Source organism: Triturus cristatus, chromosome 7 (assembly GCF_964204655.1).
Source record: "Triturus cristatus chromosome 7, aTriCri1.1, whole genome shotgun sequence".
NCBI lineage: Eukaryota > Metazoa > Chordata > Amphibia > Caudata > Salamandridae > Triturus > Triturus cristatus.
In genome coordinates this window covers 660,579,492-660,600,359 of record NC_140590.1, presented here as the reverse complement: position 1 = coordinate 660,600,359, position 20,868 = coordinate 660,579,492, and the positions used below count along the sequence as shown (strand labels likewise).

At 45.6% G+C, this 20,868-nt stretch overlaps 1 protein-coding gene across 1 annotated transcript in view; it reads left to right on the top strand.

Annotated features, from left to right (window-relative positions):
• The first annotated feature begins 1,333 nt into the window (after positions 1-1,333).
• Positions 1,334-20,868, top strand: part of LOC146810311 (cilia- and flagella-associated protein 337-like) — a 1,036,625-nt gene continuing 1,017,090 nt past the window's right edge. The window contains exon 1 of the mRNA XM_085614420.1: positions 1,334-1,781. Within this exon, the coding sequence (XP_085470546.1) occupies positions 1,680-1,781 (102 nt within the window). The 5' untranslated portion in view covers positions 1,334-1,679. The remainder of the gene's footprint in view (positions 1,782-20,868) is intronic.

Genomic DNA, 20,868 nt, shown 5'->3' with positions numbered 1-20,868 from the left:
TTTCGCCTCAACGATATATGCGAATTCTGGCCACTACTTCGGTTACACAAGCAGGTCTAAATCACAGTATTGACATTTACGTCTTTCTTTCATGTGTGCTCAAACTAAACAGTCTACAGACACGAATTCTAATCTACACGTTTAACATCACATTGTTCAAAAGGACTAAGCTCTATGCATTGCTTCAATATATACACAATATGCTTGTACATGGCTAACACTTCTATTGAAATCGACATAGGTTATACAATTCTTAATACATTGCACACAAAAATACCTGAGTACACATTTGATTATATGCGGGTGCCGACTAACAGTGAATATAACGCACCCCTACAATTTTCAACCTTCTAAGCGCTACATCACTAATAAGAGGACCCGGGTGCATGTGCTCGTGGCCAGTTCAGTACAGTAAATAAGGTGTGTCTGTGTCATCATTTACTAAGTATGTGGACCTAGGGCAGCGTGTTGTATTCTTCATTTCACCATCCTATGTTTACTTTCATAAGATTTCCCTGTTCCTCTCTTGCACCTCTTCTCTCGAGTCTTTTCCTTTTCTTGGTTAGCGCCCTCGCTTGTATACAGATAGGTCCCGGCTTTCCCGGTCGTTACTCCGCGACTTGGAAAAGCGAGATTTCACCCGGCAGTGGGGCCTCAATAAAGAATCTACTTACCTATTCATTTGTGGAGCCAACTTTAATTCCACAGAGCGCTTTACATTTTGATGGTATAAGTAGGAAATCCTCTGATTGGAGGAAACCCAACCAGTGAAATTCTATCCACTGCGGATTCTGCGATGGATGTAGAACTTTCACCAGAAATTAGATCTCCCATTACTGCCAAACTGGAAATGATCCGTGCACCTGCTTCCACATGTCTGACCAGCGTACAATGAGTCTCTTATTGACCTCTCACAGGATTCCTCAGGAGTGCAAGAAACTCCAAACACGTCCTTGCTGCCTAGCTACAAAAAGGAAGCCAAGGCGTGTTTTTGACTTTCTATTTGTTATATGAGTGATTAAAAGATCAAGCACTAAATCCAGCACCCGTCGGCAGGAGAAGGGCCCTGCTCTGCCGTGTTTACTTAGCATGGAAAGCTGCCATAATACCTCATGTTTATGAGCCAGTCGGAACGTGCCAGCGATAAGCGGCACTCAAGCCCAAGAACTTGTCTTCCAAGCAAATAATTGTACACAAGCGGCAGTTCATAGAAATTGCAAGCACCGTTTAAGAGGGTGTGTCTGCATCTCACGCACCCTAACCTCAGAGTTTGTCAGCAAAGGATTTTGTGAGCCGAGTAGTAAGTGGTCTACGTGCACTCCTGGCCCGGGATGCACTGCTGTGTGGACGGGTTGTGACAGGTCCCCGGGCCTCGGGACCAGGCTCTTCCGCTAAAGGGGGAGGTCAGTATCCGGGACCCAAAAGAAATCCCAATCTTCTAAGAGACTGTGATCAATGAACAGCTGTCTCGGGAGCTATGAAACAAATCTTTCTGTTTATTAGCTTTTATGAGCGTCTAATGTGCCATTGTAAACAACAACTGAACTAACAAGAAGCCAGAGGTTTGTGTAGCAGCCTTCACTGCCAAAGCCTGAGTGGTATTTGACAGACTCGTCTCACCCTGGGATTGTCTTACGCTTGTCACAATCTAAGAGAAACTCAAAGCTTCCCGGCACAGGATGCCGCTGCCACAGGGGCTGCAGAAGAGGGTCGCTGGCCGGCACAGGCGGCTGCTGTCCGCAAACCTGATCAAGGAGCTGGAGGGGTTTCTGAAACGACAGGTAAGCCAGAGAGAAAGGGCGGAGTGTGGGCTCTGCGGTGATGGCTTGCTAGGACTCTATCAGGTGAGGAAGCGCTGTGTCACAGACTGAAGAAGGATGGGCAGCATCTGGAAAAGAGAACCAGACAAAATAGTAGGGTAGCACTTTATGGAGCGGTCTGGGGAGAATGTGCAGGGCACGTAAATGCAAAGTGGATAAAGATAGTAAGGGACAGAGCTTAATGTGTGTCAGTGGTTGCGGGTGGCGTACACCAGCACTCATTTCTGGAGACTGGGACCTATTTTTCATAATCAGACATTGACCAAAAGCGAGAGAGAGAAATGGAAAACGGAGCAAGAGAAAGGAAGCAAAAGATGGCAATACAGTGGCAGAAAAAAAAGGAACCTGCAAGATTAAGATGAAGAAAGAGGACGTGTAGGGGAGTGGAAGAGAGAGTAATGAAGTTGTTCAAAATTAGGCAGCCTTGGTATTCAGCTATTCTGACATATAACGGTGGGAGGATCGTAAGAAAAATATTGGGCCACAGCACCTATATTTTGACAAATTAAGCATTGGCAGGAGGGAATGGGATTTGCCATCAATAGTAAGAGAATCTGAGGAATGAGCAGTAGGAAGGAAGCTAGAAGAGTGCAAGCTGGATTATGGCCTTGCAATGAAAAGTGGGGGAAAGCTGCAGCAGGTTATCCTAGAAGGAACACAGGGGGATCTGTATGTGATTTGGAGGATAAGCAACAGGATGGGATTGTTATGTTCTGGGCCGTAGGCCCACATACGGTGTAAAGGATGACACAGACATAGGGGAGTGGCTACTAAGTCAGTGCCTGGCGAAACACTAGAACGTGTCTCGCAGGACACAACATTCCTCCATAATTTGAATAAAACAAAAAGCTCTCTAGTCCAACCTGTAGGGAGAAATAACAATGAAATATACACCACAGGGTCCATCGGCTTCTCGGGTCAGGCATCCAGAAGACAGCAGACCAGGACTGGCGGCTCCGACTGTAGCAGGACGATCCCGGTGGGCCTTCATCATTTAACCTGTGTGATTCAGGACACGAGCGCTTGCTGGGAGATGTCCACTGCACTCTAGTAACATGCCGGTGGAAGCATGCCCTTTTGTTCCAGGTGGCTTCTTTTCACTGACCTTGAGGATGGTATGTGGTGATTAACAACAGTTCATTAACTGGGTGGGTCAAGATCATGGTTGGAGTCCATGGTGAAAGTTCACTGGATTATTTCTGAATTGCCTGAAGTCTCTATTAGGCTGTCTTGCTGTGTCCGGTGACCGGTCGGTGGGGCAATGTCTCTTCCAGCTCTCCCGCCTGGGGAGGCCCTTTGTCGGGCTTGCCACGGGACTGCTGGTAGGCTGCTATGGGGCTGAATGTTTGCCGGCTGAGGGCAGCTGCAAACCGCCGATGAGCCAGTAGCCAGTCTCTCACACAAACCTCAAGGGTGTGTGGGTCTTGTCCAGGACATGCTCTCGCTGCCGCAGTTCAGGTGCAGACCAGGTTAGCAGGTAGGCTCTGGGTCTTCTTGTTGGCTAGTTGGGCAATAGTGTTGGACTCCGATCCATGTGTATCCAAGATGGTGTTGGTAGACGCACTTGATGAGGACTGGCATGGTAGCGTTGCCAGCCATGTGGTGAATCGGGACAACGGCAGGTGATGACTTGCCTTGATGGATGCAGGTGTCTAGTCTGGAGTCGATCACCTGAGGCAGGGAGTGGCCAGGTATCTCCATGTTCTCTGGGGACACACTTGCATCCATGTACTTGTACTTCTTGGGCTGTTGGGACTTTGATGATGGAGGAGTGATGAACACGTTGAGGAACGTACGACTCGAGATTCGGTTCGCGCAGGCAGTGCGGCTTACTCTCGGACTCCCACTGTGCGGTTGTCAGTTCCTTCCCGGGTTATCCCCCTCTTCCCTTGCTGTCGCTGTGTCAGGACTCCCTCCTGGTGTAGCTTGGGTTTTCTTCATCGTCCGGCCCCCCCACTCACAACTTCATCTTCTGACCTCAGCTGGTTGTACGATTCTTGATGTAGACCCTCCGGTCACACTTCCACATATCTTGATGAGTGCGGTGTCACGCACCTGGCACTGATGACGTAGCTGCCACTGGGCCTGGACGACAGGTGGCGATGATTAACGATGAGAGGATGTTTCTGGATGGACGTCGTAGCCACGTGACCCTCTTCTGAGTCTTCTCTTGCACCACTGGTATTTGCGGCCAGGGATGCCGTTCGACTCCAACTGCCGACCGTCGGGGCTGGACGGTCTCACTGTGAAGCGATGGGAGCAACGCGGTTTGCGCTTGCTGCGACTTACGTGTGGTTCTCCCTTGGTGCTGTCGCCAGGGCCGTCAGTCCGTCTTGGTGCCTGTCTGGTGTCTTTGGAGCTGTTGTTGGCTTGTGGTGCTAGAAGTCCTCTTGCTTCTCCTCTTGTTGTCTTTGACACCCCTGCATTTGTCCAGCTCTTCTTCTGCTTCTTCTCCGGGTGCAATGACATGCATTATGTTCTAACAAGGCCAACAGGGCCTTTTAACTTCAATGGTCTCCGGACCACTCAGGCGAACCTTCAGTTGCTCTTCTCGGCTGCATGGCGAGCAGCCACTCATCTTGGGTGCTCCTTCTTCAGGCAGCTTCTTGACGCTCCTACTCTGGGTGTTCCCTCTCCAGGGAATGGCTTCCACCGGCAGTAGGGAGCGAAGCTCCTCTCCGGGTGTTCCCTCTCCAGGGAATGGCTTCCGCGGGCAGTAGTGAGCTAGTGGTGGCAAGTGTCCACTTGTGGTGTACGACTCTCCTCTCGACAGCCTTGGGTCACTGACGACTCCTGCATGAGGCAGTGTGAGGGAGGACACTGTTCTGATTTGGGCCCCCTCCGGGCTCCGTTGCTGCTGTGGAGCTGTATGGGATCTCCGTGCTGGTTCCAGCAGTGCTTCTTTGATGGTGGGTAAACTCCCTTCCGCCTCCTCTTTGCTTTGCCTATGCCCTGGCAGCAGTGGCTCTGTAAACCTGCTTTTCTTGCTGAGGTGGTCACTTGCTACAAAAGGTCTGCATACTTGTCTATCTCTTTTCTGAGAATGTTAGCCAGGTTCTTTTTACTGCGATGGGACCATTCACTGCAAGTTGGTGTGCAATGCTCCCTTTCCTCATCAGAGCTTGTCACTGTTGCATGGCTTCTTCTCTCAGACCACTACATTTTCAGCTTCTCAGGGTAGGTAGTTCTCTCTGGCTGAAGGCATTGGCAGTGGTGCTTGCTGTACCATCTCCTTTCCTCTTGGGCTTCTCTGCTTAGGTATCCAGTCTGTGGCAGAATTTGAGCAGTGGGTGTATTTGCAGCTTCAGGCACCCGTTGCGGGTAGTCCCTTAATTTTGCTTTGTGACCTCCACCCATTTGCCGTGAATGTGCCATCACTACATTTCTCTGCCCCCTATTCTGCAGCCTTGCACCGTCCATGTGCCCTCTTGGCATTGTCTTTCGGCACATAGAAGGTGCTGGTTCTCATGCAAGTCTTCCTTTATTGTGCTGGAGGAAGTGCATCCGTGGTGCAGCTGAGCATAGTGCTCCTCTTGCTGCAGCTGTGCATTGGCTCTTTGCCTCTGACTCAGATGCAGGAATAGAACCACCACACTCGTTACCGGCCTTAACAGCTCGTGGTCTGTCTGCAGGGTGACTGGTTTGACTGTGCATTCAATGTGCCTCGAGTCTCTGAGTTTCCTGATTGGTGCAGTATTGCCTTTGGCCACTAGATGGCAGTGTTGCTTTTTCTATCGAGTCACCTTCTCCCCTCTTCTTCTCAAGATTTCCTTGGGGCCTCGGTCAGAGCGCCGAGGGCTGCAGGGCTTGCAGTATGAGAAGAGGTTAAAGATCAGCGGCCGGCAGGTAGAGATACGCCTTTCTGGTCTGACTTCAAAATTGCTTGCACCGGGCGGCCTGCGCTTTTCCTTTTTGTTTGAGCGTAGCAGCTCTTGTATGCATATTGTCCTGGCACCTCGTGGAGCGATTGCAGTAAGGGTAGACAGGTGGAGGCTCATCTGCCGGGTCCCCGGCCTTGATCAGGGGTGGCTTACTTGTCAGTTTATCCTGTGTGCTTAGCGCCGGGCCTTTGCGTGCTGCATTAGTGTCCCAATGCTGCAGGTATGTCGCCCCTCACGTTTGCAGGAGGGGTAAGTGCTACCGTGTTTGTTGGGGGCGGCACGCTCTCGGTACGTCTCTCATTGGGGCACTCAGACTCGGAGGCAGACAGGTCTCCATGTACAGGTTGCAGTGGCAGCAGGGGGCATCAGGGGCACGCTCCTTTTCCACTGCAGCTCTACCATCTTCTCTTGGGAAGCAACGGCCATAGCAGGACGAGGAACGTCAGTGCAGTGCTTACCTCAGGGTTGATGCCAGCACAGTCTCGTCTCTACCTCTTGTGGGGTGCTGCAAATTGACTACCGGTGCACCTCCCATTACAGGCTGGGCTCACCAGGCGAAACGGTAACAGCAGCCCTGGACTGTGGGAGACGACCCGCCTCTTCAGGCTGCAGCAGGGGTTCTTTGCGTGCGGGAGGGGCGGGCGCCGCTGCAGTGTGAATGCTCTCCTCCTCTCACCTTCAGGTATGGAGGGCACTCCAGTGTCAGCGCCGTGACTCACCCCCGCACTTTGGGTCGATCTCCTGTGGGCCCTGGCTGCTGGGTCACGCGCCACAAACACGGCATAGACTTTTTTCATTCCGCCTCCTGGTCACTACAGCTGGGTCTCCAGGGCAGGCAGGCAGGCGCTACAGGGCATTGCTGTTGGGCGCCAGTAATTCGTGCCGGCAGTAAGTCCGGGGGTGCCACCGACTCAGGCCATTACACTCCCCAAGACAAACCACAGAACGGCCGACAACACACACGTGGGGATCAACCCACTCGTCGCCAGTGTTATGTTCTGGGCCCTAGGCCCACATACGGTGTAAATGACGACATAGACACATAGATATGGTACTGGAAACTAGCCACAAGCACGTGCCCCCGGGACCTTTTATTAGCCGGGTCACGTCACTCGTGACGCCGGTGATGGATGGGTGTGGGGTGTGTGTGTGCCCACTCCCTTAGGGAAGTGGCTACTAAGTCAGTGCCTGGTGAAACACTAGAACGTGTCTCGCAGGACACAACAGGGATCAACAGAAAGAGAAATAGGAGTAGAAACAGTAGAAGTGTTCTGGAGAGAAAGTAGTGTGATGTCATTGATGCAAATGTCAAGGAAGCAATGGGGAGCAAGAGCACAGTGAGCAAACCTTCATGGAGAGTGACAGGATAGGCGTGGAGAAAAAAAAGAAAATGAAAGGAAAAAGAAGAAAGAGGATTTTGAGGAAGAGCAGTACAATGGAATGTAAGGAAGTGCAACAGGAGGGAATTTGGTGAAAGTGAAGTAGAAACAGGTCCGTAGCAAGAGTGGTAGGTGTAGGATGAGAGGAATGAGAGCATGTGGATGGCTTGAGAAAGGGTATCCAATATAAAAGAAGATGCAGGAGGTGTGTCATGACAGCAGTAATATGGGATACGGCATAGCACAAAAATAATTAATCTGCATGAAGAGCAGATGGAGGACATCTAGCAGAAAAGTAACATGATAGGATCTGGATCAACAGTGATTCTAGAGTTAAAAACCAGTGGAGATACAGTGCGTGTATTAGCTGAGGATCTTAGAAAGGGCAATAAGACAGCAATTGAGACAGAGCAAAACATTGGCACACAAACAGCAGCACCAGGAGATACAGTGAGAAACATCCTGAGAGGATCAAGTTATTGCATTAAGAAATACACTTGAAAACTTTAGTTTATGGGGGTTGCAAGGAACATCTGTGTTGAGGGATGTAGGTAAATCTGTTGGAAGAAATCAGAAAAAAGCAATGAAAAGGACTTGAATCTGGTAAGTTTCCAAAATGAGGACAACTTGAGTTCAAAGTGGGAGGTTTATAGGTATATTCAGGGCAATATGTACTAGGGCAGTGGTTCTTAACCTTTTTACTTTTGTGGACCAAACCACAAGTGATGTAATATTTTATTTAATGCACAGACAAATATTAAAATAAAATGGTAAATTTAATGGGAACGATTAAGCTTTTCTAAATTCAATTGAGGCCACTCATCGTCCATACTATATTCTGCTTGATGTAGTTGCTCTGCCCCCATAAATCAATCTGAGGCTACAAATTAAATTTTTATCTTCATATTTACATTTTTTCAGTTTTACATTTTGATTCTCTGTTTATAAACACTTTATTAATCTATTAATATTATGTAATTTTCTAAACCAACCATGGACCCTCAGAGTAGGCTTTGTAGACCCCAAAGCAGTCACCGGAACACAGATTAAGAATAATTGTGCTGGGATTCAAAGATATAGGTAGGGGTATAAGTACTAGTGTCTACATAAATGCAGAATATGTCTGAATATGTCTGAAGGTATTTTAAGAAATAAGGAATAGCGGAGCTTAGGTATTAATAGAGGTAAAGATACTTGTGTAAAATATGTGGGTCCTAGAATACGCTTATGGGTCTTAAGTTCCAGGGTAATATTTTCAGTACTAGTATAAAGGCAGAATTATAGGTACTAGCCCATAGGAAGTGGTACACTTACTAATATTCTAGGAGGGGGTGGTACTAACATGCAAGCTGAATGATGCTCGGTCACGCGTAGGAATTGTGATTGTGGAGAATGATCTAGGTATTGGCAGATGTGCTAAAGCAAAGATAGGGACAGGTGTATTATTATTATTTAAGTTTCTTGTGTAGTGCAATGTCACTCATAGTATAAGGTCTCGAGGTGCACAGAGATGATCCCTACATTTTCCATCCTAGTGGTAAAGGAAAAACATCCAGTTATTAGGTTTCTTTGTTTCCTAAAATGAAATAGATTAGGCACTGCACTCATGTGCTAAGGTAAAGACTTCCATAATTTAGCATCCAGGACACAAAAGGATATACCACCATAGTACTTGAGTTTCTGTTTTTCCCCACAAACTTATTCTCGTTGGCAAATCTCAGAAAATACATGTATTTCAGGAATGTTGGTAAGAAGAATTTAGGACTGTTTGCCGATATATTTAGTGGTGCAGACATGCCAAATTAATTGAATTATTTTGGTAACTCGAAGCAATGGAGTCATTGATGTGCTAAGAGACATGGTTGCTGTTTTTGAGATTAAATAAAATCCTGGCAATGATCATGGGGTTTCTTTTGTAATGGTAGGACAACTGCCTCTTTCCATCTTTTTGGGACTATTCCTGAGGTGAAAGAGAGCTCCAAAAGATGTCTAATGCAGGGCTCGAGCGTCGCAATACTCCCTCTAAGCACCTTAGGGGAGTCAGGATCCCTGGGTGAGCCTGACTTAATGCTGATGGCTATTTTATTGAGAAACTCCGGGGGGGGGAGGGGCACGATAAATTTATCGAGGCGTTCTGTCTACAATATGTCGACAGGTTCCACCGCAACCCCGTAGCCATCGCGAGTCAGGAAAGGAGGAGTAGATCTTCTCCACCTTCTCCGCAAAAAAATCAGCCACTTGATTGCATGATTCCTCTGAACCTGCAATAGGTGCTGCAATTTTCACTAGGGAGGATATCTCTTTATAGACCCAGAACAACTCTTTAGCTGAGTTCTCAGCAGTCTCGATCCTTTCTTATAATAGGTTGACCTGGCCTTTCTAATGAGCGCCTGACAGCTCTTAAGTCTAATTTTGTATTCGCTCTTCACCTGGACTGAAAAATCTTTACAAATATTTCTTATCAAGACCAGACCACAACACCCACAATGCACTTAGATGGAAAAGGACAGCGCAGGTCTAGAAACATGCATCTATTACATTCATCGAGACAACCCTTGATGAGATTACAGCTGCTTTGGCTGCAAAGTCTCACCTCCTCAGTGCTTTTACATTAGCCTCGGAGGCCCCCGGAAGGCTCAATGAGCAGGTTTGACGCCAGAGTGAGACCATAAGTCTGATGAAACAACACATTCGACCAACCAAGATTGTCAGAGTATAACATCCTGCGGATTCTTTTGGCAACTAAAATAGACAAGCGAAAGCCTTGTCAAACCCAAACAAGCATTTGCAGTGCAAATTGGTCTCACATTTATTAGAGTTAGAGGTATTGGCGTTGTAAATGAGTATTTTACTCATGTGTTTTGGATTGGAGTGAAGTCGATGTATGCAGTGAGGAGTAGAATTATGTGGGTTGGATTAGGATTGTTAGCTGTGGAATTGTGTGGAGTGGATTTGTGTAATGAAATTATGTGGCATGGTGTGCAGTGGAAATATGTGGATAGTAATTACGTGGTATTAAGTATACTGGAATTATATGGAGTGGGGTTGTGTGTCATACAGTGTAATTATGTGGAATGGCATTTTGTGTTGTGGAGTGGTATGTTGTGGATTTTAATTATGTGGTGTGCTGTTAAATTTTGTGTCATGATGTGGAATTCCTTGGTGTGGATTGGATGTATTTGGTGTGTTGTGCAATTATGTTGTTGTCTTGAAAAATGAGGGTTTGTTGTCGAATTATGTGGTGTGGAATGGAAATGTGTAGAGTTGAATTGTGTGGCGTGGATGTATGTGACGTTAAGTGAAATTATGCTGTTTGGAATTATGTGGCGTGATGTGGAGTGTATTTGAGTGGATTGTGTTACCAAAGAAAAGGCACGAAGCAATGAAAGGGTGCAGTACTATAGACTGTTACTAGGTGTCCCAGGGGAGTTATAAAGGCACCTCTTTTAGCCTTATAAGGGACTGCACCCTTAATGCAATTATAAAGAGAAAGATTGCTTTAAGGCACAAGTACCTGCAATGCAGCATTGTGATTGGTGTTGGCGCAGTGACATGGCGCTTAGCCAGGGGCTGTAGGGGTGGGCATGTTCTCCATGCAGGCTGTAATGCAGTCTGCATGGAGAAGGGGAAAAATGCGCATGACTGGTTTGGGCGGCCCGAGAGGGTCGGCCAAACAGTCATTGTGCACTTAGGAGGGTTGCACCGCTCCTCCCCTGCTCTTCAGCCTGCCCCACCCAGTCATGCAAGCTGCCACAGCAGGAGGACAAAATAAAACGATAATAACATTAGTTATTATCATTTTCTTTTTTCCTTTCTTTTCCTGCTCGGAGGCAGTGGGGCGACGCTCCTACGCCTTAGCGGAGGAGCTGCCACTGCTTTGGGAAGCATAATGAGAGAGACAAAAGAGACTGAGAGGAGGTTGAGGGAAACCGTATTCTAGCAACTAGTCCGACTGAAACAGAAAGCCCAGTAGAAGAGGTGTAGGACAAACAGCCTCAAACCACTTTTGAGACATATCTACAAGAGCTGTACAACTCAAGTGAAAACCCATCCAAATATTGACTCAAATTTTGCAGAGGTGAATAAATAAAGTTTGGAGATTACTCTCACAGTTTCCTCAAACCCAAGCGAATGGATGCTTTTGAAAAGCACTATTACATGTTTAATTGTAAATGTGTGCTTTTTTTTATGGTTTAATTCGTCCTATGAAAAACAGTACAAGTAGAGTTAAGGATTTATATTGCGCACGTTGGTTAACTTAGGTGTGTGACTGATTTGCCCTGCCACTGTGTAACTGCGGAAAGAATATTTTTTTTATTTTAAAAAACATTTTATCCTGCACTTGCGCACTTTAACTTCACTTTTCAGTCGTCTTCTGACTGCTTGGTGTTTTCTTCCCCATGACCTGCCATGCCCGTATGTGAGAGAGAGCCCGTCAATTGCAAGGTCGGCATGCTAGTTGTTAAGCACGAGGGGGATAAAGCCAGCATGCTGACATGATCACGCAGCTTGTTAACGTTGGTTAGCTAAGGTGTGTGACTGATTTGCGCTGCCACTGTGTAACTGCGGAAAGCATATTTCTTTCATTTAAAAAACATTTTTATCCTGCACTTGGCACTTTACCTTCACTTTTCAGTACTCTGACTGCTTGGTGTTTTCTTCCCCGCGACCTGTGGTGCCCATCAGTAAAAGCAGGCCCGCCCATTGCAAGGTCAGTGTGCTAGTTGTAGTACGAGGGGATAAAACCAGCATGCTGACGCGACCGAGCAGCTTGGAAACGTTGGTTATCTTAGGTGTGTGACTGATTTTCGCTGCCACTGTGTAACTGCGGAAAGAATATTTTTTTTATTTTAAAAAACATTTTATCCTGCACTTGGCCACTTTACCTTCACATTTCAGTGCTCTGACTGCTCGGTGTTTTCTTCCCTGCGACCTGCCAATCCGCCCGTAAGTGAGAGCAGGCCCGCCCATTGCAAGGTCGGCATGCTAGTTGTTAAGCACGAGGGGATAAAACCAGCATGCTGACACGACCGCGCAGCGGACACACCGCTGGCGCGCCAAAGGCAAGACTGTCTGTGCCCATCATGCACGGAAGGCGCCATGCGCCAGGACCCCTGCTTGTTTTTTCTGCATAATATATTCTTCAACACAGCTAAGGGCTTTCAACAAGGGTAAGCGCTGCAACTCGGCAATGTTTGCCGGGGAGAACGGTAATCCTGACTATCAGTGTACTTACTGTCACTTCTCATTGCAAGGCACAATCGCTCATTCTTCCATTTCAGCCCCCTGTTCGCTGAGTAGGGATAAGAACTCACTAGAGCCAGTGAACAAAATAAGCAGAGCTACATCGTCTCTGCATTTTCCACATAAGATCGTAAAAACCTAAAATATTAATCATGAATCCGAGGCGAGCTTTTTAAATTCCATACTGTTAAATACTATATCGGTCATCAAGCACAAATATGAATTTGAATACTTGCTACTGACATCAAACCCATATAAGGTTTTCCTCATGGAAACCTGGGCTACTGACACTTCTGAGCCTTACTGGGCTATAGCAATACCAGCTGGATACTCACTGGCCAGTGTAGAAAGGTCATGTTAAAAGAGGGGTGGTAGGGCAATCATCTATCGATCCATCTTTAAGTCCACTTTCGAGACAATCCAGTAGTTGCCAGAAGCAGAAGCTATGGCCTTTAGTATTACATTTTCTAATACCTCATCCTTCCCTGGTCTATTCCTATACCAGCAGCCTTGGCCAAATACGTTGTTTATCCAAGTACTACAGACATTCATGGAATCATGCTTGGACTCCCTAACATTCACAATATTGGGTGATTTTAACTTTCATCTGGATGCGGCCAAGAACACAGACACATCCATATTAGTAGATAATTTAGAAGTGTTCGGTCTTACACAACAAGTCCTGGAATCTACACACAAGGCCCACCATACTCTTGATGGTATCTTTACCAACAACCCTAAAATTACAGTTGAGAAAATACTACCCTTAACGTGGTCGGATCACAAAGCTATTTTTTTCAAACTCTGTCACCAGGAGAGTGGCAGGTCCCAGCCGAAGAACCTGCCCCCTGCTAAATCAAGGCTATAGCATAAAATCAGGAGAGAGGATCTAACCGAGTTGCTGGAAAAAAGTCTACCCCTGCTAGCGCCAGATCATAATGAGGCAGCTGATAACATGGATGGCTGGATCAGATCAGCCATGGATCAGTTGGCCCCTGAAAGACTAAATACACAATGGAGAAAGAGTGCTTTTGCCCCCTGGTACAATCCAGACCTTAAAGCCATAAACGTTAGGTGCAGACACCTAGAGAGGGTCTGGAGGGTAGCATATAGTGAACAGAGTAAACATCCTTACAAACTCGCCCTAGGGGAGTACAAGGAAGCTATAACAACTCAAAAAGGAAGTACTTTACTAACAAAATTGAGGGGTCCAACAACTCCTCAAGAGAGCTTTTCAAGACCGTCATGGTTCTATCCAAACTAAATCAAGAAAATTATTTTGTACAGGACCAAATTCTTTCTGACATGATGTCAAGCTTATTCCAGACTAAAGTACAATTGATTTATGGCAAACTTGCAGGGAAGCTCCCCAACTCCATTAATACCAGGTCACGTGGGCCAGCTTACCTAAACATGCTGACCACGGCTAGTCAATTGAGTAGCTTCACCCCTTTATCAGCGGACAAAGTACATGATCTGCTACTGGTAGCAAAATCCGGGTCTCCGAGAGACCCTTGCCCTCCGGCTATTATACATTTGGTTTCAGATAAGATCAGTAAACAACTTGCTCCATTTCTGATTAACATCATCAGACCACGAATCTTCCCCACCTCCTGGAAGAAAGCATGTATTAGGCCGTTTTTAAAGAAACCATCCCCAGACCCCTATGTGGTCAAAAATTATCGCCCCATATTCTGTCTACCATTAGCAGCTAAAATCTTAGAAGAATCTATGGACCAAGACCTAACGGGATATCTTGAGCTTAATAACATCCTAGACCATTCCCAACATGGCTTTAGACAACAGCACTCCACTGAATCAGCCCTAATCATGGCCACTGAGGAAATACGTAGCCAACTCGATGGCGGAGGAACAGCCATGCTTATCCTACTTGACCTATCAGCCTCATTCGATAACGTGAACCATCAGGTATTAATTCAAAGGCTGATGGCAATAGGAATCAAGGAGGAGGCTTTAAACCTTCTCTCCTCGATCCTCTTGGCAAGGGAGCAGAGGGTGTGCTGGGCCAATTATAAATCAGAGAGATTTTCACTTCCCTGTAGAGTCCCGCAGGGGTCAGCACTGTCCCAAACGATATTCAATATTTATGTTACAGCCATGGCTGAGCTGACTAGGGGGCATGGTTTCTTATTGGTATAATACGCCGATGACACTCAACTTGTCAATTCCATCTCTTCAAGTGCCAAAACCGTGGCAGGGAGATTTCATGACTGTCTGAAACATAATATGGAATGCAGACAACAGAACTATCTTAAATTAAACACGAGCAAAACTGAGGTAATAGAGTTTGGGACTGGGTCACCGCTTTTGAACCAAGAGTGGTGGCCCGCCGGCAGAGGCAGGTCAATGCCCAGTACCCGCAGTAAAGGTCAGGAATTTAGGAATCTTGCTTTGTGACCAAATTAATCAGTTAATATTGTCATGCTTCTTCCAACTAAAAATCCTACGCAAAAATTTCCCTTTTATTCCCCTGGACCTCAAAAAATCGGTTTTAGTTGCTTTGATCCATTCACGGATTGACTATTGTAAAGCCTTTTTCCGAGGCATAAACAAGCGCCAATTGTGTAAAGTACAATCTCTGCAAAATGCTGTTGCTGGAATGCTGCTTAACATTCCAAAGTACCACCACAGGTCGAACAGCATTAGAACACTTCATTGGCTAGCAGTGCAACAGCGAATTGAATTTAAAGAACTGTGTCTGATACATAAAACCTATTTGGTGGTGGAGCAGCGGATCTACAGAAATTATTCCGTAAGTACATTCCACGGCGTAGTCTCAGATCTGCTAACAAAGGTCTAGTCCAGATACCCAGAATACAAAATGCTAGATGGGGAGATAGAAGCCTGACATAGCGAGCATCTAAGCTATGGAATGAATTACCAGATGACATCAGACTACAACCTTCCAGACCTCTAGTCAGAAAAAGGCTGAAGATCTGGCTATTCTCCTGGCGGAAATAAGGCATGCATCCTTCTCTAACGCGTTTCCTACTATAGCGCCAAGACACCTCGGCATTCGTGCGCTCTATAAGCTTTTACTTACTTACTTACTTACAACACATCATTGAGAGCTCAATGGACTGATGAGCTAAGGATTTGGTCTATAGCAAAACTAAAGACAAGGGGGCAGATTTATGTTAGACTTGCGCCACTTTTACGCCGCCGTTGCATCACTTTTGTGACGCAGCAGCGGCGTAAACCATGCGCCATGTTGCGCCTTATTTACAACGTGACGCATCTTGGGAGATGCGTCACGTTGTAAAGCCCTGCGCTACATTAAACCTGCATCAGGTTTAATGTATGCAGGGTGGGCGTTCCATCGGAAAAAGCCTCGGAAAAGTGACGCAGTGAAATCTACAAGATTTCACTCAGTCACTTTTCCGACGCTGCTGCGTCAAAACCTTGCGCCTGCTTGAAGCAGGCGTAAGGCATGACGCAGCATGTTAGGTATGGGCAGCCCCTAAACATTGCTGGAGTTGCATCGTGCTTGCGACGCAACTCCAGAAATGCGCCGCCCTTACGCCATCAGATGCGTCACGCATCTGTTTATCCTTGCGCCACGATGCGCTGCATTGTAAATGCGGCGCATCTGTGGTGGCGCAAGGGTAAACTTGCGTGACGCATCTTTCCTTGCGCATCCCTGCTGATTTGCAGGGATGCGCCAGGAAACATAAATCTGCCCCCAGATGTCTAATTTGCTGTTACCACGATGGCATTTCACTGTATACATTTTATAATGGGGGTTTTAATTGATTTCACTTATTTCATCTGGTCTGTCCATTCCTGCAATCTGGTTTATTTTAAATTATAACTGTCTGTGATGTTGTTGGGGTCATATAATCATGATCTAATTTCCTGTGATGACACCAATAAAGCGACCCATATTTTCAGCCAAGGTTAGGGACTTTGCATTAACTAGCCGTAGCTTTTTAGCAAATAACTTTGCATTCTGGACCGTGTTGTTTTGCCTTTAGCATCCTAAATCAGTTCCAAAAGTCGAGCATGCATAACGATGTTTGGTAAAACGTATGGGCCGACTGAAATTGTAACTCACAATAGAGGTCTGCCATGCAGTATAGTTAGTGTTTGTGTCAATTTTTTTTACTTGTTCCACCTTATAACTGGCATCTTGAGATATTTTTCTACACTCTCTACAGCCCATCCATCCATGAAAGTCTTTGCTGCCTGTCCCCTCACCCTCTAACACTTTAGTGTTTTGGTGGAAGACATAGCATTGCTCAGTCTTATGCAGTTGCATGTTTTCCAGCCAAGGCCCAAGGTGATGGTGGGGGTCGTGCCAGCCATTGTCCCATAACATGGGATTGAACTTGCCACTCTAGACACGGAGTGCATCCTTTCAGCCTAGCTGATGGGTTCCAGGCCGGGCATGTCATATTCCTTTTCCTTTCAGAGGACGGGGGTGCCGTTACCGGCGTGGACCAGTTCCAGTACTTTCCTAAATGTCACCCACTGGTTGATGTGTAACTGTGCAGATGTGTCATCCCTCTTTATGACACGCTCCATTACCCACGCTAAAATGGCACTGCATGGGCACCGCCATGTTTTGTGTCATAGGCGGATCAAAAGAGACAACACTGTCAGTAAGAGCAGTAAAGGACATTCTTACTGTGTCTTTTTAGGGGTCATCTTAGTCTGGTGTGAATTGTCCTGTTAGTCCAAAAGGTTTCAGCAAATGTACCGAGTAGATTAAGTAATGGTTTGCCTTATTGTTTTAGACTGCATACACATATAATGTATGTAAAATAACAAGTGAGCTTCCTATATAATTTCAAGTATTTTTTTGAAACCTAATACTATGTTTGCGATCTGCTTCTGCAGATGAACATTTTCCTGTTTGTATATTATAAATCTCCCACTGCATTGAGCATGAAGCCGCCACCTCCTACAATGGCACTACGATCACAGAATTCAGTCTTAGGAATGTGTATTTTATTTAGAATTCCCTATAACTCTGTTAGAACCAACCTTACAATTTTTTTTTTCATGTTACTAAACCAATTAAATTGCCCTGCAAACATTTATATACGCTTTTATTATTATAATTCCTTTATCTGTTTCCCAATCAGTACATGATTTGTTAATGTGTTGATACAAGTCAGCTATCTTTGTATGGCCGCCAATTTCGAGAAGGTCAACGGCTGTCGTATCTGCTCTCGCCTCTTTCTACTTCCATCTCACCTTATCTTGTACTGCTGTATCTTCTCTCGCTTCGATGGAGGTACAGTTGCTGCTGTGGTGTGGTGCTTGATGTAGTGTATCTACATGAAGTAGGTAGCATTGTTTGGGATCTTTGCTCTAATGAAAATTAGAGACTTTACACGGGAAACAGCTTTTACAACGCTGTCATTACATCGCGTTCCTTTTACAACATGTTCGTTATAACAACCGCGTTGTTAGAACGTGATACCTTTACATCGCAAGTCATTAGATCGACTTGCTGTAGGGGACGCTCTAACCTAAGGAATAGTTTAATTTACGATTTCAACACCTTCCCTACTGTTGTGCACACTGGAGTTGGAATAGTAAATTATACTATACCTAAGTCCAGGACGCCCCCCACAGCAAGTCGATCTAATGACTTGCGATGTAAAGGTATTGCGTTCTAATAATGCAGTCGTTGTAACAACCGCATTGTAATTGAACACGATGTAATAGCATGCATAGTAACATGCTATATTCCTTTACCACACAGGGTAACAGTTCAGTGTTTTCGGTGGCTGGCTGTGTGCCATTTCAATGGCATATGTGTAACACTTTGGGTCTCATACTATCGCAAGTAGAAAGGGGCGCACCGATTCCACAAGCAATAAACCAATAATAACAACCAACAATGGGTGGGAGGTGGTGGAGGGGCGGCACGGGGATTGGGGAGAATAAGTGAACTGCAGTCAGGAATGGGCACCGACACCAAAGACACAAGCAGGAAAGAAATCATTTAAAAAGAGTTCCCCCAAACGAACCCCTGAACGCAAAAGTGTAAAGAGACGAGTAATTGGGTGGTGCTCTCTGGCAGTATGCAAAAGAGAAAAAGGAGGGACAAAGAGGAAGGATTAACCACTAGCAAGCAAGCCTTTTTGAAGGACAATTGAAGTGACCAATAAAAAGCAATTGGCCAACAGAGTGAATACAGCATGTCTCAAAGAGACAGTGCATGCACTGCCTGAGCTGGATCTAACAACGGGGTGTTGACAGATATAAAGTCATTGAAGGAATGCAAGGTATTGGGGCTGGGCGGCTGTACAGCAATATTTTACAAGGTTTTCACAGGAACCTTGGCCCCACTAATAACTCCACTTTTGAACTCTTTTGGGTGGGATAGTTATGTCACTCCCACTGAGAGGGAAGTGGACATTATACTAATTCCTAAACCTGTGAAAAACAGCAGAAATGTTAGATTTTATAGTCTGATTGCTCATCTAAATTTGGATGTTCTTGCAATTCGTGCAAACTGGGGGGATGAATATCTGCCAGACCTTATCGAAGCAGATCCATCAGGATTTTTCATATCCAGCCAGATGCATGACAATATTAGAAGGATGACCCATATACTAGAAAGAGTCAACAAGAAAAATATTCTGGTGAGATTGGTCACCTTGGATACATAAAAGATATTTGACTGCATACATTGGGTAAAACCTGTAATCAAATGTGGTTGAGAGACAAGCTATGAAGAAGGATATTTGTAAATTACAGAAAAACATTGGCGAGAATTACAGTTATTGTAGACAAATCAGATATAGTGAAATTGCAGACAGGGACCAGGCAGGGGTGCCTATTGTCACTGCGTCAGTTAGCTCTCGCTATAGAACCCTTGACAGCCATGATGATGGAAAGATCCATATGTACATGGGCTCAACTTTTCTGGCTCTTTGCGGCTGATGTCCTCTAGATGTTGACTAAACTACAAGGCTTCATGTCAGCAGTTAGTCGAGATTTAGAATACTCTCAACTGGTAGTGGGTTTATGAGATCAATTAGGACAAATCAGAATATTAAACTGGATCTTAAATTAGAAGAAGACACCAAAATACAGAATGAGCTCCCCTTCAAGTGGGCTATCCATCACATAGAATACTTAGGATGTAAACCCTCCCTGTCAAAGATTGTGCGGGCCAACATTGGGACTTTGAAGAGTGAAATAGAAATGAATCTGGCCAGATGGAACTCACTTCCACTTTTATGGTTAGGAAAGATGACTGTTCCCCATGGCTTCTCTTTGTATTTAAAGCAATGCCTACCACTATTCCAATGGTTGATATGGTTTCACTGTAGAGAAAGAGAGCAGCCTTTACCTTGAAGGACAAACATGCTGGACCATGGAGAAACATTCTAATGGCACCTAAGATAAGGGGAGGTGGGTGGCACTAAGATACTTCTAGGCAGAAGATTTGAGGCTCCGTCAGGCCTGGCTTGGCCATGCAGAAAGGAGATAACAAATGTTTAATCATGGATAGGGGAGGATGCTATAGGATGTTCTTTGGCTGCCTATACCGGCTGTACCCAAGAATGCATATATCAGTGACAAAGTCAGTATGTTCATGACAACATGGGCTGTAGGGACAGGAAGATGGGTTTACTACCTACCCATCCCCATTCATCCCCATTCATCAGACCCGGAGTTTACACATACTATAGGGAGCCAAGCATTTAAACACTGAAAGGATGGGGAATGTCTCATTCTGAGAGAACTATTTGTGAAATGAACCATCAAGTCGTTTGCACAATGTAAAGCAGACATCATAGCCACAGAAAAAGCTAGAATAACTTATGTGTAGTTACAGCACTGAGCCTTCCGAACTTTAGTAAAAGCAGGAACAATCACGGATTTTACAGGTTTTGAAAAGTACCTACTGATATTGTCAGAATCTGAGGGCCTGATTTAAGCTGTTTTAACCTCTTGAAGGCTGGCATGAAGAGGAATAAGTAGAGCTTTCAGAACACCTGGGCGAGAACACTTGGAAGAGATTTATAGCAGATAAGGAATGGGATAAGCTGCGGAAAGATATAGTGGGCAGCTACAAAAATGAAACACACAGAGTGATATACGATCGTGTATAATTGGCAACTTACCTACAATGATTACAAGGAATATAATCAAATATACAAGGAATGTGCTGAAGGTGTGTGGATGCATATGGCCTCAGTTTATACATGTGGTGGCTGTGCAATAAGCAGAAACATTTCTGGAAGGAGATCCTTAGTGAGATAAAGAATATTATCTGTTACTTTATACAGGACACACCAGATGTAAGCTTACTGGGCCTCAGGGAAACAAACAAACATTGGAGGTCATCTCAGATTCGTTTTTTGAATGGCATACATTAAAACAACAAGGACTCTACTGAACTACCAAATAACAGCCAACAAGAAGTCGAATGGAAAAAAAACAACAGCCCCCTCCACCCCGCCCCCCCCCCCAAGGATACTAAGATGGTGTACTAAAATGTGGAATACAGCAGCAATAGAAAAAGATCCACAGGACCGGGCATACCAAAGAAATTCC